The 15,243-nt window shown below is 39.5% G+C and overlaps 6 protein-coding genes across 6 annotated transcripts; 2 read left to right on the top strand and 4 right to left on the bottom strand.

The window, feature by feature from the left end:
- Nucleotides 1-1,239: 1,239 nt before the first annotated feature.
- FDP41_004581 (uncharacterized protein) lies at nucleotides 1,240-3,120 on the bottom strand (the record flags this gene model as incomplete). The annotated part of the gene is made up of 1 exon (XM_044708011.1): nucleotides 1,240-3,120. One exon carries the CDS (start codon nucleotides 3,118-3,120, stop codon nucleotides 1,240-1,242), a length of 1,881 nt encoding a protein of 626 aa, XP_044561395.1.
- Nucleotides 3,121-3,404: 284 nt separating this feature from the next.
- Nucleotides 3,405-6,636, top strand: FDP41_004580 (uncharacterized protein; the record flags this gene model as incomplete). Its single annotated transcript, XM_044708010.1, has 4 exons — nucleotides 3,405-5,605; nucleotides 5,655-5,815; nucleotides 6,065-6,122; nucleotides 6,318-6,636. The coding sequence occupies 4 exons, from the start codon at nucleotides 3,405-3,407 to the stop codon at nucleotides 6,634-6,636; spliced, it is 2,739 nt and encodes a 912-aa protein (XP_044561394.1).
- Nucleotides 6,637-6,963: 327 nt separating this feature from the next.
- Nucleotides 6,964-9,301, bottom strand: FDP41_004579 (uncharacterized protein; the record flags this gene model as incomplete). Its single annotated transcript, XM_044708008.1, has 3 exons — nucleotides 6,964-8,114; nucleotides 8,228-8,308; nucleotides 8,356-9,301. 3 exons carry the CDS (start codon nucleotides 9,299-9,301, stop codon nucleotides 6,964-6,966), a joined length of 2,178 nt encoding a protein of 725 aa, XP_044561393.1.
- Nucleotides 9,302-9,591: 290 nt separating this feature from the next.
- On the top strand, nucleotides 9,592-11,274 carry FDP41_004578 (uncharacterized protein; the record flags this gene model as incomplete). The annotated part of the gene is made up of 1 exon (XM_044708007.1): nucleotides 9,592-11,274. One exon carries the CDS (start codon nucleotides 9,592-9,594, stop codon nucleotides 11,272-11,274), a length of 1,683 nt encoding a protein of 560 aa, XP_044561392.1.
- A 119-nt stretch (nucleotides 11,275-11,393) lies between these two features.
- Nucleotides 11,394-13,277, bottom strand: FDP41_004577 (uncharacterized protein; the record flags this gene model as incomplete). Its single annotated transcript, XM_044708006.1, has 1 exon — nucleotides 11,394-13,277. The coding sequence occupies one exon, from the start codon at nucleotides 13,275-13,277 to the stop codon at nucleotides 11,394-11,396; it is 1,884 nt and encodes a 627-aa protein (XP_044561391.1).
- Nucleotides 13,278-13,666: 389 nt separating this feature from the next.
- FDP41_004576 (uncharacterized protein) lies at nucleotides 13,667-14,932 on the bottom strand (the record flags this gene model as incomplete). The annotated part of the gene is made up of 1 exon (XM_044708005.1): nucleotides 13,667-14,932. One exon carries the CDS (start codon nucleotides 14,930-14,932, stop codon nucleotides 13,667-13,669), a length of 1,266 nt encoding a protein of 421 aa, XP_044561390.1.
- Between the last annotated feature and the right edge of the window lie 311 nt (nucleotides 14,933-15,243).

Raw genomic sequence — 15,243 nt, 5'->3', positions numbered from 1 at the left:
AACCCAAACCAAACCTAAACCCAAACCCAAAACCTAAACCCAAACCTAAAGCTAAACCCAACCCAAACCCAAACCCAAACCTAAACCCAAACCCAAACCAAACCCAAACCTAAACCCAAACCCAAACCTAAACCTAAACCCAAACCCAAACCCAAACCCAAACCCCCAAACCCAAGCCAAACCCAAACCTAAACCCACCTACCAAACCCAAACCCAAACCTAAACCCAAACCCAAAGCCAAACCCAAACCCAAAACCCTAAACCCAAACCCAAACCTAAACCCAAACCCAAACCCAAACCCAACCCTAAACCCAAACCCAAACCCAAACCTAAACCCAAACCCAAACCCAAACCCAAACCCAAACCCAAACCCAACCCAAACCCAACCCAAACCCAAACCCAACCCAACCTAAACCCAAACCCAAACCCAAACCTAAACCTAAACCCAAACCCAAACCTAAACCCAACCCAACCCAAACCTAAACCCAAACCCAAACCCAAACCCAAACCTAAACCCAACCCAAACCCAACCCAAACCCAAACCCAAACCTAAACCCAAACCCAACCAAACCTAAACCCAAACCCAAACCCAAACCCAAACCCAAACCCAAACCAAACCTAAACCCAAACCTAAACCCAAACCCAACCCAAACCTAAACCCAACTGAAACCCAAACCCAAACCCAACCTAAACCCAAACCTAAACCCAAACCTAAACCCAACCCCAAACCAACCTAACCAAAACCTAAATCAAACCTGAACTAAACCTAAACCCAACCCAAACCCAAACCTAAACCAAACCCAAACCCAAACCCAACCCAAACCTAAACCTAAACCTAAACCCAAACCCAAACCTAAACCCAAACCCAAACCTAAACCCAAACCCAAACCCAAACCTAAACCCAAAACCTAAACCCAAACCCAAAACCCAAACCTAAACCCAAACCCAAACCCAAACCCAAACCTAAACCCAAACCCCAAACCCAAACCCAAACCCAACCCAAACCTAAACCCAAACCCAAACCCAAACCCAAACCCAAACCCAACCCAAACCCAAACCTAAACCTAAACCCAAACCTAAACCCAAACCCAAACCTAAACCCAAACCCAAACCTAAACCCAAACCCAAACCCAAAGAACCCAAACCTAAACCCAACCCAAACCCAAACCCAAACCCAACCCAAACCCAAACCTAAACCTAAACCTAAACCTAAACCCAAACCTAAACCCAAACCCAAACCTAAACCAAACCTAAACCCAAACCCAAACCCAAACCTAAACCTAAACCCAAACCCAAACCCAAACCCAAACCCAAACCCAAACCCAAACCCAAACCCAAACCCAAACCCAAACCCAAACCCAAACCCAAACCCAAACCCAAACCCAAACCCAAACCCAAACCCAAACCCAAACCCAAACCCAAACCCAAACCCAAACCCAAACCCAAACCCAAACCCAAACCCAAACCCAAACCCAAACCCAAACCCAAACCCAAACCCAAACCCAAACCCAAACCCAAACCCAAACCCAAACCCAAACCCAAACCCAAACCCAAACCCAAACCCAAACCCAAACCCAAACCCAAACCCAAACCCAAACCCAAACCCAAACCCAAACCCAAACCCAAACCCAAACCCAAACCCAAACCCAAACCCAAACCCAAACCCAAACCCAAACCCAAACCCAAACCCAAACCCAAACCCAAACCCAAACCCAAACCCAAACCCAAACCCAAACCCAAACCCAAACCCAAACCCAAACCCAAACCCAAACCCAAACCCAAACCCAAACCCAAACCCAAACCCAAACCCAAACCCAAACCCAAACCCAAACCCAAACCCAAACCCAAACCCAAACCCAAACCCAAACCCAAACCCAAACCCAAACCCAAACCCAAACCCAAACCCAAACCCAAACCCAAACCCAAACCCAAACCCAAACCCAAACCCAAACCCAAACCCAAACCCAAACCCAAACCCAAACCCAAACCCAAACCCAAACCCAAACCCAAACCCAAACCCAAACCCAAACCCAAACCCAAACCCAAACCCAAACCCAAACCCAAACCCAAACCCAAACCCAAACCCAAACCCAAACCCAAACCCAAACCCAAACCCAAACCCAAACCCAAACCCAAACCCAAACCCAAACCCAAACCCAAACCCAAACCCAAACCCAAACCCAAACCCAAACCCAAACCCAAACCCAAACCCAAACCCAAACCCAAACCCAAACCCAAACCCAAACCCAAACCCAAACCCAAACCCAAACCCAAACCCAAACCCAAACCCAAACCCAAACCCAAACCCAAACCCAAACCCAAACCCAAACCCAAACCCAAACCCAAACCCAAACCCAAACCCAAACCCAAACCCAAACCCAAACCCAAACCCAAACCCAAACCCAAACCCAAACCCAAACCCAAACCCAAACCCAAACCCAAACCCAAACCCAAACCCAAACCCAAACCCAAACCCAAACCCAAACCCAAACCCAAACCCAAACCCAAACCCAAACCCAAACCCAAACCCAAACCCAAACCCAAACCCAAACCCAAACCCAAACCCAAACCCAAACCCAAACCCAAACCCAAACCCAAACCCAAACCCAAACCCAAACCCAAACCCAAACCCAAACCCAAACCCAAACCCAAACCCAAACCCAAACCCAAACCCAAACCCAAACCCAAACCCAAACCCAAACCCAAACCCAAACCCAAACCCAAACCCAAACCCAAACCCAAACCCAAACCCAAACCCAAACCCATAAGGGGTGTTGATTGAGTTTGCATGGAAGATCCACCCATCACTACTACGGGTTGTTGATGTTGTGGTTGCTGGGAATAGTTCTCCATCATCATCGGAGGAGGAGGAGAAGTGATTCCGTAGTAGTTCTGATATTGAGTGGATCCAAACTGTTGTTGTTGTTGTGGAGAGGGTTGATAGTGTTGTGGACTATTGTACACGAGAGGTTGTTGTTGTTGTGATGGAATCTGCTGGTAATAATTGTTGTGATGGACATGAGAAGGTGGATGATTGGGATACATTTTTCTTTCTGGCTTTTGAACAGAGGAGTGATCATCAAATCTTTTTTGACATCCTGACTGCGGAGGGGGTTGCATGACTGTTTTGGGACTTTGCTCACGATATTCAAAGATAAACTGCAGCTTGTCGACACTCTGTCAATGAAGGAATAAGGTTAAACTTTTCATTGAGGAAAAAGGAGCATGTGTGATTCCAATAAACATCTCCTCAAGAACAAACATCCATTCAGCGCTCTTCAATAGATCATTACTTTTGGCCACAATGAATATTCATGAAGAGTACCAAAGGCGAGTTCCGGTCCTGATTTTCCAAAAGAGATACCTAAAAAATTCGAACCACTCGCTCCAGAATGCCCGACACGATGATTAAAACACCACCTTCTTCAAAGCCACCTTCATTTCAGGAAGAGGAGGAGGTTCCTGTTGATCCTTCTCCTGCTTCGGAACAACCTCAACAACAATATGCTGAGAAAGCATTATTGGATCACTTGTTGGAACAAAGAAAGAGTCATAACAAGGCAGGGTTGTCCTTATCTGTGCTGCCGATTATTTTCGCTTTGACTTTTTGTCCACATCCGAGTTATTGGATGTTTCTTTGTATTTCAGCGGGTGAAATTGTTTTTCAAATATCTTTGAATGCCATCATTCCGAAAACTCTTAGGGCGTTTGTTGCAACTAACATTTTACGAATTTTTGGAATGATACTTGTTCAAATACTAGTGTACACAATTTTTGGTCCTTTCTTTCCTTATCATGTACTTTCTACCTTTAAAATTCTCATCACCACAAAGAATTTTTGCTTTAATTTGAAGCTAATGTTGTTTTCGGGATTCTCACTGGTTTTTGGAGCTTGTACAGCAATGATTATTTCTTTTTGGATATGGAAACACAATTTGCATCAAGAGGACATCAGTAACTTTTATTCGAAACTGGCAGAAGTGTTTATTCTACAATGTGGTGTCACTCTTGGTGCCTACTTGTTCTCTGATGCTTTGTCCAAAACGAATCGAGAATTCACCAGACAACAAGTAGAAATTGCGAAGGAAAAGGTAAAAAGCTCTGAAAAATCGAAATTCATTGCCAATTTGAGCCATGAAGCAAGAAATCCTCTCCATTGCATTATGGGAAGTTTACAAGTGTTGCACCACCAATTCGAAGGAGAAAAGTGTTTACATAGTTGTAAGCATTGCTTCCTTAAAAATGCATCAATATCTGAAACCTTGGAAGATATTAAGGAAAATGCAACGTTACTTTTGCACATTTTGTCTTCATCCTTACAAATGAGCTCTCTTGAAATTGGTTCAATAGTCATCAAGTCAGAACCTTTTTCAATTGTATCTCTGGTGGATTCATTGGTGGGTGTTTTTTCTCATCTTGCTCACGAAAAGAAAATTGTATTGCATGCATTTTGCAATGTCTCTGAATTACCGTCAATGGTAAAAGGAGACTCAATTAGGATCAGCCAAGTATTGATGAATCTGATTTCAAATGCTATTAAATATACAAAACAGGGATTTGTGAGAGTGAATTGCTGCATTGCCACGGAACAAGATATAAAAGATTGGGAAAATGAAAGGCTCTCTCAATCAATTGATCATTCCTCAGGAACAACTTTTGTGAAATTAGAATGCATAGATTCTGGATGTGGTATTTCGCAAGATCAAATACATACCTTATTTCAACCCTTCCATATAATTGATAAGCACGAGGACATTCAATTAGGTTTTGAACAATACTTTATGCAATCAGAAAATATTAACAAATTGGGTGATGGAGGAAGTAGTCTAATATATACTAATAGAAATGGACTTGGCTTGAGCATTGTAAAGCTGCTCGTTAACAAAATGAATGGACAAATAACTGTTAAAAGTGTTGTGAACAAAGGAACCACTATGACTATTATTTTACCACTAGAAAGAGTTGAGGACGTGTATGAGCTCAATATTCCCAAAAAAGATGCAGAAATGAATATGACAAACACAGCCTGGATCATTGACAAAGATGAATGTTTTAGAGATGTTTTGAAATGTTATCTGAAATTATTTAACCAATTCAGAGAAATATTAGAGTTTGACAACAACCAAAACATTTCCTCGTTACTAAAGACAACTTGTCCAGATTTTTTATTTCTTGAGGAGACAGAATTTGAAAATATGCGAAATATATCTCCCACCCTTAATTTCATTATAACTTCAGACAGAGGAGCAAGACGAAATTATATGGAATATCGATATCTTGCAAAGCCAGTGAGATTTAATGAGCTTCGAGAGGCATTAATAATGTTGACAAATGGTGAATGCTCCAATTCCATGAAAAAAGATAAATCGAATCAAGATGAACACTTGAACAAAGAATTTATCCATGAATCTGACATCAAATTTGATGAATATGTTGTGTTGCTTGCGGATGATAATGAAATTAACAGAAAAGTACTCGACAAGATGATGAAAATCATTGGCTTTAAGGATATTGATCTTGCAAAGGACGGTATGGAATGCTTTGAGAAATACAAACAAAAATCATACGATCTAATTCTATTAGATTGTGTTATGCCAATATTGAGGTATGTAAAGAATGCAATTGACGTCGAATTGAATTTCGTTTTTAATTAGTGGAAAAGAAACATGTGAAATGATAAGGAGAGTAGAACGTCAAGGAAACCATACCAAAACAGCAAGAATTATTGCAGTCACAGCAAACACATGGGAATTAAGGGAGCAACTGCTTAATCAAGGGTTTGATGAAGTTGCATACAAACCCATTGTTTTAGACTGTTTTAAACAACTACTGGTGAAAGTTCTAAAGACCAAACGATGAGAGAACGATTGTTGCTCATTTTGTGATTTTGAAATTCGTCACTGAAATCATCGTACTATTCGGAGATTCCTTTTTCGATTTTAATTCACAGAAAAAGCGCAAAAATCACAAAAAATTGTTCACACACCTCAGCAGCAAAGGTTGATCGTGTCATCAGACTGGATTGCAAACAAATTGGTTGATTCTCTTGTGAAGAATTTCATAGATCTGAATAGCAACTCTATTATTTCGGATCCGAATGTGGACAGATCTCAATTAGAGCAGTACGTTGCACTTCCATGCGATATTTCTCCAACTCATTTGGCCACAAATAAAGCATCTATTTGTAGTTTGAACAAGGACGTAATTTCAGTCCTCTTTCATGACAGTGGATGCAATGAAAGGGCTCCTTTAACGGCAATCCAAAGTTGAAAAAATTTGTAGCATGCCAAACCATTTAATGCATACGACATTCATAGGGATTATTTGGATGTCCACAAGGCCACTCATGAAAAAGCTGATCTAGGTCAGGGCATTGAACAAGATGACGGTTTAATGACAGCGATTTTTGAAATGAGCATCCAAGAAAAATTTCCAGTTGTGTGGAATCATCGAAAGGAATATGCTAACAGTTGTCATTCGCTGCTCATGAATAACAACTTTGTATTGTCCATGTTGGAGGAATTTAAACCCACGTCTGGAAACTTGGAAAAGGGTGACTTGATTGCTTTTTTATTTGCCAAATTGAAAGTTTTGGATTTAGAAAATGCTTATTATCCAAAAGTTCGTTCATTCTAGTACGAACACTTATTTTCACAATATTCCATTCAAAATATTTGGACATTCTCAAAATTGGCATTCTTTGATTGCACTTGGTTTACTAATGACGATTTTAAATATGCAAGGGAGCATAACCAATATAAAGTGTGGGTCAATGCAAGACAAGTCTTTACAGAGTATCACATTGTGGACACCATATCAAAAGAACCCTTTAATCAGTATCACAAGGAGCCACATCATGGCGGAGATGATTATATTATTATTTGACGTTTAAGTACAAATCACATTTAGACGACATTTTGTGAGTTGGTGCTATCTTTCCATGTATTCTTCTTGGTTGGGATTTTAATAATCAAAGCTTTCAATCATAATATTCTTTGCATGAACCTTCAAATCTTGCATAATTCGAATCATACTATCATTAAATGGTCCAGGTCCACAAACATACACTACTCTTTCGTCAATGTCTTTGACAGTGTCCATTATTAAACTCTTATCCAAACGTTGACATTTTATACTTTCTCCTTTCAGATCTTTCTCTCGTGTGATACAGAACAAGAGTTGATCAATCACTTTTTCCTTGTGTAAATTTTCCAGCTCTTCTCTAAAGGGAATCTCCTTTTCAAACTTTTCACTATGAATAATTACAATATTAGGCTTGGTATCTTGGGAAAGAATGGACTTTTTCAAGCTATTGTAAACACCTCTGATCATTGAAACGAAAGGAGTGATTCCAATTCCACCACTCAAAAACAAGACTTTCCACTGAGTTTCTTTGTTTTGTGACTTCTTTTTCTTGGTTACATGATATGACGTTTGCAATGTGAAATTTCCTTCTATACCCATTAAAAACAGTTCATCTCCATATTTTGCATGATCATGCAACCAGGTACTTGTTGCCCCAAGATCCTGCTTTTTGACCGATATTTCAAAGTAGTTCGTATTGTTAATGGACGTGTCTTGGTGAATATCTGGAAGGGTCACATATTGTGCAGATGACACGGTCCAACTTCTCATATATGGATGGTCCAAAGACAAAGTAAATGTGGCATACTGTCCCGGTTGAATGGAGACTGTCTTATTTTCTGAAATTTTAAATCCAAAAGTTTTGACTTCTGCTGTCACTGGAATAATTCTTTCCAATCGTGCATGTACAATATCTTTCAAATGTTTCTGTTTCATGAGAGGAGCAACATCGACCACTGGAAGAGAATGATTTGGATTCAATTTTTCCAACTCGTTCATATCATTAAGTAAAGGATTATGAGAGGACATGGAGACAAACTGCCAAACAAATGGACATGAATGTTGAAAAAGCATCCATCTTTTGGTGTGAAAAAGCACTGTTCGGTCACTACCATCTAAACTTGTTCCAACCTCTCTCCATATTATTTGAATATCACCTGTAAGTTGAAGAAGATGTCCATTCTCGAAATCCACAAATAAAAGTCCTGCATTTGGACAATTGACAGTATTTCCAAGAGTTTGAAACATGCCTAAAATAGATCATGATATTCCAACGATCATGAATGGTGGATATTAATAATGATTTCATGTTTTATGACAACAACACTGATCACAACAACCACAATTCCACAAAATAACATACCCTTTCCAACGTAATCTCCCCAAACTAACGTTTTTCTATCCAAGACCCTAATAAAACCAGGTCTTCCTCCTCGATGTGAACCTTTAGAGAATACATTAATCCATCTCTCAAAAAGATATTCAACTTACAATCTGCCCCAACCGTTTGATGAATCGTAGCAATCATCATGGTATCAGAACCCACGATAAAGTTGATCACATCTTCACTCAAATATGAAGATTCATCTCCTGGTGTAATGGTTTTATCAGCCATTAGCAAATTGACTGTTCCTTCTTTTCGTTCTTCCTCTTTATAAACTTTCACAACAGCTCTCTGTTGAATGTATTTTGGACATGTGGAGAAGGCCTCATGCACCTCTATTTCAAATCCAGAAGAGGAAATGGCTTTTGTGAGAATTCCATTCGTTCGGTAGCGTTTTCTTGACTCGAGATCAAGAAAATTCAAACTCACCCATTTTCCACCTTCTCGACACGATTGCCACATGGGATCTTGATCGTGAGGTGCCTTCAACACTCGAATGATCTTTCCATCTCGAGACACATCCACCAATTTCTCAAAGTGATTCGCATTCAAATAATTCAAATGCAGCCACGAATCGCCACTCGCAACATTACACGGATCATACAAGGAGCATAAACGTTCTTCTGTATCTTCAGCCTCAACAATGGTCGAGAGAGGAATCCAAGGATAATCCTTCTCTTCCATATACGAAGGAAGATGAGAGTCTTTCATGAAGGATGACTTCTCAATGATGGACGGAACTTGATGCTCCAATTCTTTCAAATGTTCTTGACGAGGAGATGCCCAAATGGCAGAACACCAACATTCATGGGTTTGATCATTATAAGAGGCTACATACACTACCATACGATTGGTGAGGAAATGATGATATTCGGGAGGAACATTTGAAGTGATTTTACGAGGTCCGAGAGTATTGGCAAATTCAAAGGTATTGGCTTTCTTTTGAAATTGAATTTCACCTTCATGAAAGACGGAGATTGGTTTCTTTTCTTGTGGTGGTGTTTGTTGTTGGAGGGTTCGAGGTGTAGAAGATTGAGTGGTTGGATTGGTCATGATGATAATGATGATGAATTGGATCGGAGGATGATTGTTGTTTTTGATTCAGAATGAGCAATTGAAATTTGAGAATAACTGAAAAGAAGAATTTTCAAGTGAGGAGGATCATATTGAGAGCGTCATTGAGCTGAAAAGGAAATTGCCTTGATGTTGTTCTCGTCCATAAAAATCAATTGTTCGTCTTTACAACTTCCATCAGTCCTTGGATTTCCAGCATTTTTTGGTAATTATTTCCCTCGCCCAAACAAGACGAGCGATTTCAAAAAAAAATTAATTGACAATCGTTCATGGCCATCAAGAACAAACTTCCACCTTCTTCACCCTCTGAAGAATCGGACCACTCTGGAAAACATTTGAAATTGAGAAAATTCTCTCATTCGAGCCAAGAGGATCTCAGCAATGATGATGAAACCCAAAACAACAACCACAATATCAAAAAACATCATCCCATTCAAGTGAATCCTCTTCATGTGGATCTAATCGTCAAGGAAGTGGTCAAGAAACCTAATTGGAAGACTAAATTGGATGACCTCTCTGATAAATGGGAAGAGGAATGTTTGGAGCAAGACATTTCATTGGCCAGTGTTCAAGTCGCGTTTGATATTCTTCGGGATATTGAATTTTTAGGTCGTGGAGTCAAGCATTGCTGTGGATGTTGTGGAGCTAAACCCAAAAAGAAACGATACAACAATGAGGATGAAGAGGACGAAAAAGAGGACGAAAAAGATGACGAAGAAAATGACGAAGAGGACGATGAAGAAGAAAACGGTTATTATCCAAGAGATACCAAATTTTGTTTGTGTCCTTGTTCTCATTGTGCCCTTCATTTTCAAGAGGTGTCCTCTTTTGTGTGTCAAACCTATGATCATTTGATTCCTGAAGAGTTGAAGAAAGAGTTAAAAAAAGAAATTGAGACCTTGGTGGAGAATACTCCTGAAGAAAAATGGGATTGGCATCCTGGTTCGAATCATCAAGTTTTGGACATTATTCATCCATCTCTTTATTGTTATTCAAAAAAGTATAGTCATTTCGTTGAGGGAGCTCAATATTTGGAAAAGATGAAGAAAAAAAACGAAAAGAAAGAGGATAATTCTCGACCTTCTTTTTACATGAGAGGGTATAAGAAACCTGAACCTGTCATTAATTATTCGTGGATGCCGACAAATTTCAAAATTCATGAGAATATTGGAGAATATTCTGTTGAGCCATTGTCTTATATCAACAATGTCGATCCAGTCACTCAGAAATCTTTACAAGATGTCATTTGTAAAATTTTGGGACGTTTTATTCAGCCTATCAAGAAGTATGCCAGAACAGATACTATTCAAGTCATTGTTAAGGCTGCGAATATCATTGTCACACCCGAACAACAATACTATCCTGGAGGTACTTGGCACACAGAGGGACTACACGAGAACATTATAGCAACAGGAATTTATTATTATGAAACTGAAAATGTGAAGGAGAGTTTTTTAGAATTCAGAAGCAGTGTTGATGATACTTCAATCTATTATGAACAGGATAATGTGGAACAAGCATTTGTCAGGAGTGGACTTCATGATGGAGATTTGTTATTCCGCTATTTGGGTCGTGTGGAAACTAAACAAGATCTTTGCATTGTCTTCCCTAACACCTGTCAACATCGAGTGAGACATTTCTTCCCATTGGATCCAACTAAGGTTGCAAAGAGAAAGATTCTAGTGTTCTTTGTTGTCGATCCATTCAAACCAATCGTTTCAACCAGTGATGTTGATGTACAGAGACGAGATTTCCTTACCAACCGATGTTTAATCTTATCCAAGATTTTGCCTGTAGAAGTGGTTGTGAACAATATTGTTTGTTTCCTTCCTCACATGACTCGTAAGCAAGCAGAAGAGGAACGTGCTGCATTGATGAAAGAGAGAAAATACCATGTCAAGCAAGAAAATGAAGAGAAATTTGAGAGAGAGTTCTCCTTGTGTGAGCATTAAGCAACGTTTGTGATTATTGAACCGCTTCGATGATCATTTGATTCATTGTTGATGATCGTTCACAATTTAAAGTATTAAAGCAAAATTTTAAAAGAAATATGTGTATCATTTTCATCGTCTCAATCAAATGAATTCACCAAATCATCAATTTCCTTGTTTGCATTTCTCAATCTCGTAAACACATCCCTCATATCGTACAAGCAATGTTCTTCGAGCTTATCAAAGAAAGGAGACGTAATCTTCGTGTCACTATTCAGAATTGTCAAATATTCTTGTCTCTTTTTTTCAATATTTGAAATATTCAATTCAAAAGGGCTTCCAACCGTGAGATAGGTATTCACAATGTGTTGAGCGATTTTTTTCTTATGAATTCGGCTCGATTTAAACCTTCGAATATCTCTCCAAGCCAACACACTCTCCACACAGTACGAACGTCTTGCAAAATCCAACATGATGTCATACGTTCTCTTATTCAAAAGAATTCTCTCAATCTCAGACTGATGTTGGGTGTTCTTATAAGAGGCGCCCATGGAGGCATTCGTTGGAGTTGAAACTGACGAAGAAGGAGACAAACTCTTTCCTTCATGACGTCTTTGTGACCACATCATTTTCAAACCAAGATTCTTTCCATGATGATGATGATGATTGTTACTCCGATGGCTATCACTGTTGTTGAATCGTTTTTCCTCTCTCAATGCCTTCAACAATGGAACAAACATGTAAATTAAAATTTCAAAAAACGAATACATGACCAAGGTGTAGCCATAAGGCAGCAGGTAATCCGTCAGATTGACAATGAAGGAAACATTTCCAGTAATTCCAAATAAAATCACACAAATCACTTGAAGAATCACCAATAGAATGGTATCTCGTTTCATGTTCCAAGTATCCCGATCAGCTCTAAAACACAGGATTAAGGCAATAATTTCTAAAACAATGTACAAGATGGAAACACAGGCAAAGATGATGATAAAATTGGTGGAGAGTCCACATCCATGATTGAATACGAAAAGACCTCCCTCGAGAAGGAAAACTCTTTGATTTTCTTGTTGTTGAGAGGATGATGATGAGAATATGATTTCTTCAATACCTCCGAAGAGTAGCCACAGCACCACTTGAAATACAATTAAGACTGAATAGGATAGGATCATGAATTTGTAACTGGAGAGAAAGGAAAGGGTTTGCATGATACGAATTTGTGCTTTCACTTCTTGACTCGAATCTGAAATGTCCCACACAGATTTTGAATTTAAGGTAAAGGTGAATTCTTTATCATCAGTTGGGTCCGTGTTGTTCATGTTGTTGTTGGTATTGTTGGTAATGATATCAGTATGAACGGATGAAAGAGAGGAGAGACCATCGATGGCTTGTTGTTGGCGAACGATGATACTCATGGGATTCTCGAGCTTCAGAAGAGCTTCATCTTCCACAGCAGTTGGAGTGTTCGTGGTAGTGGCAGTAGTGGTAGTGGTGTGGGTTGATGTAACAATAGCACTTGAATCAGTCATTCCCGATGTATCTGCTGGTGGGAGTAGAAGTACTACTTGAGAGGTTGTGGTTGATGATGGTGATGGTTCTTGTTGTTGCTTATTGTCAACGATTGTGTGCTTTTCATCCGTCGAGCCGCTTACTTGTGCGGTCATCCTACTCGAAGAAGTTTCCATTAATTCCTCTTCTTCTTCTTCTTGTTTGATGATTGGTGTCTCGGCACCATTACTCGTTCCTGTTTGATGCTTGAGAGCTTGGTTCGATCCATCATTATGATGATTCTTCTCCTTGTCCGAAGAAGGCTTTGCTGGCACATGGTCGATATCAAAGATATTGGTCTTGAACAAGTTCAACCGATACAAAGTGTAAATACGAATGCACCGCAAGGTCGTCGGCAATGAAACAGCTGCTGGTAATAAGAAATAGAGCAAAGTATAGAGCGCACATGGAAAGACCTTTCTTCCGATGGTATATCTCAGTAGAAATCCAGCAATGAATACTGCGTGTACAGACATACAGACAAACAAGAGAGGATCTCTCGATTTGATGAGACCACTCTTTCGGAATGTGATGATGCCCAGTGTGTTGACGAGACAGAGGAACAGAAAGAGGCCAAGGAAAAGGCCTGAAAGAATGGGAGTGGTGAGGGCGTCTGGACACAAACCATACGTTACGGAAGGAGAGGAAGCCTTCTGTAGAGAAATTACCTAAAGTGAAAAGAAAGGGATCACATAGGATGGAAGAGCTGTTGTTATTTGTGGTTGAGTTCTTGGTTGCCCTGTATGAAGACATCAGTGAAACGGGCGTTTTTTTATCGAGTTCACCAACTTGTGTTCTTGCATGACAGACCGAAAATTCGAATTTCAGCTTTATTGCTTATTACCTTCCACTAGTAGTTGCTACATTACAAGACCGGAGCGAAAGTAAACAAATCATAACACACAGGTTGAGTCTTTTTCAAAAGTAAAATGTTAATGTCTGAGTGGAGCACTGGATAACTCAAATCATTGACCTCAGAACAAGCTCCACAATAATGTTGAGTTTCTAGCAAACGTTTTGGAGCAGCATAATATTCAATTTCACTTCCTGACTTGTTCTTGTGTGTAATTTCAACGTGATAACCCTGAGAACGATAGGGATCCAATATACCAACCTTTTGGTCAGAATTTGAAGAATCCCAATCACATTTAAGGTAATAATAAGGTTCAATCATGTAAATATTTTCGTGACGATCATCAGGGATAATATTATGAAGTGTTTTCTTAGCCGTACTATAATCTAACATGCCAGTCCATCCATGTTTTTTTGTAATTTCATTCATCTTGCAATTTTCCACCACAACGAACGGAGAAGTCACTAATTTAATATAAGGGAAATAACCCTTAAACAAATTAATAGGCTTCTTCAACTTGACTTGTCTATACATTTGATATCCCTGAACATTCTTTGGAGTCTGATGGAAGGTCATCTTGGATCGAAAATCCCGTCCAGGAATCTCAAAGTGAACCACCAAATTTCTCGTTGGGTTGCAATCCAGCACAGAAATTTTCAAATGTTTCTTCATGGAAATCTTCATACACAAGTTAGAAAATCCGAGAGGAAACACAATATTCTTCTTCATCACATCTTGATGGATAACACTCGATGGAAAGCTAGTCATGAGTTTTGTACAGACTGTTTCATGAGAGCTACCAATTCCCAACGAGACCACAATGGAACTTGAAGAGCCAGAGCGATAAGGCTTGTATTTTCCAACCGTATTCAAGACAAATTCCTTCTTATAGATGGGACCTGATGCCAATAATTGGCCGCTCAGTGGAATTTCGCAAGTTGCAACCAAATCATTCTCACTCAGGGAATCATGATCAAAGATTTGAATTTCTATATTCTTGGAAAGATCTACATCGTGTTGATAGATTCGGAATTTCCATACGGGATCCACTTGATTGGGAATGATTTTGGTTTTATGAATGGCCCGAGAGAGGCTTCCAACATCATTCGTATTCAACAAAGGAATATGGACGACCGCATAGGCATCAATGGTTCCGAAGGTATCGGCTTTTGGCAGATTTCGTCCACAGTGAATTTTCATATGGAGAATGTGTCCTTGTTTTGGATCCATGTTGTGTGGTTGGTTCATGGTAGGTGGAACGAATGGTTGTGGAGTCATGTCAATTTTTTGTGATAGTTGTGTTTCTTAAAAGACAGGTCAATCGCATAAGAATGGGTTTAGAAAATCGCTCCGGCCTCAAAAAGATCGCTCCGTTTAAACATGTTCAGTTGGAAACAACTTTGACATCAAGTTCCATCTATAAGAAGGAATTTGTCATGAGTAACAAATCTGGGAATTGGAATCAATAATGAAATACCCTCCCTGACAATAATAATGATTTAACATTCCTCTCAAATATTTCTGAATCTTTGATGAATTGGTCTATGATCCTCTTCTTGTTGCCCTCAGCTTAATCTTGATGAGAGAAA

Source organism: Naegleria fowleri (assembly GCF_008403515.1).
Source record: "Naegleria fowleri strain ATCC 30894 chromosome Unknown tig37, whole genome shotgun sequence".
Taxonomy (NCBI): domain Eukaryota; phylum Heterolobosea; class Eutetramitea; order Acrasida; family Naegleriidae; genus Naegleria; species Naegleria fowleri.
Note: the sequence above shows the minus strand (reverse complement) of the source record. Positions and strands in the feature narration are given on the sequence as shown.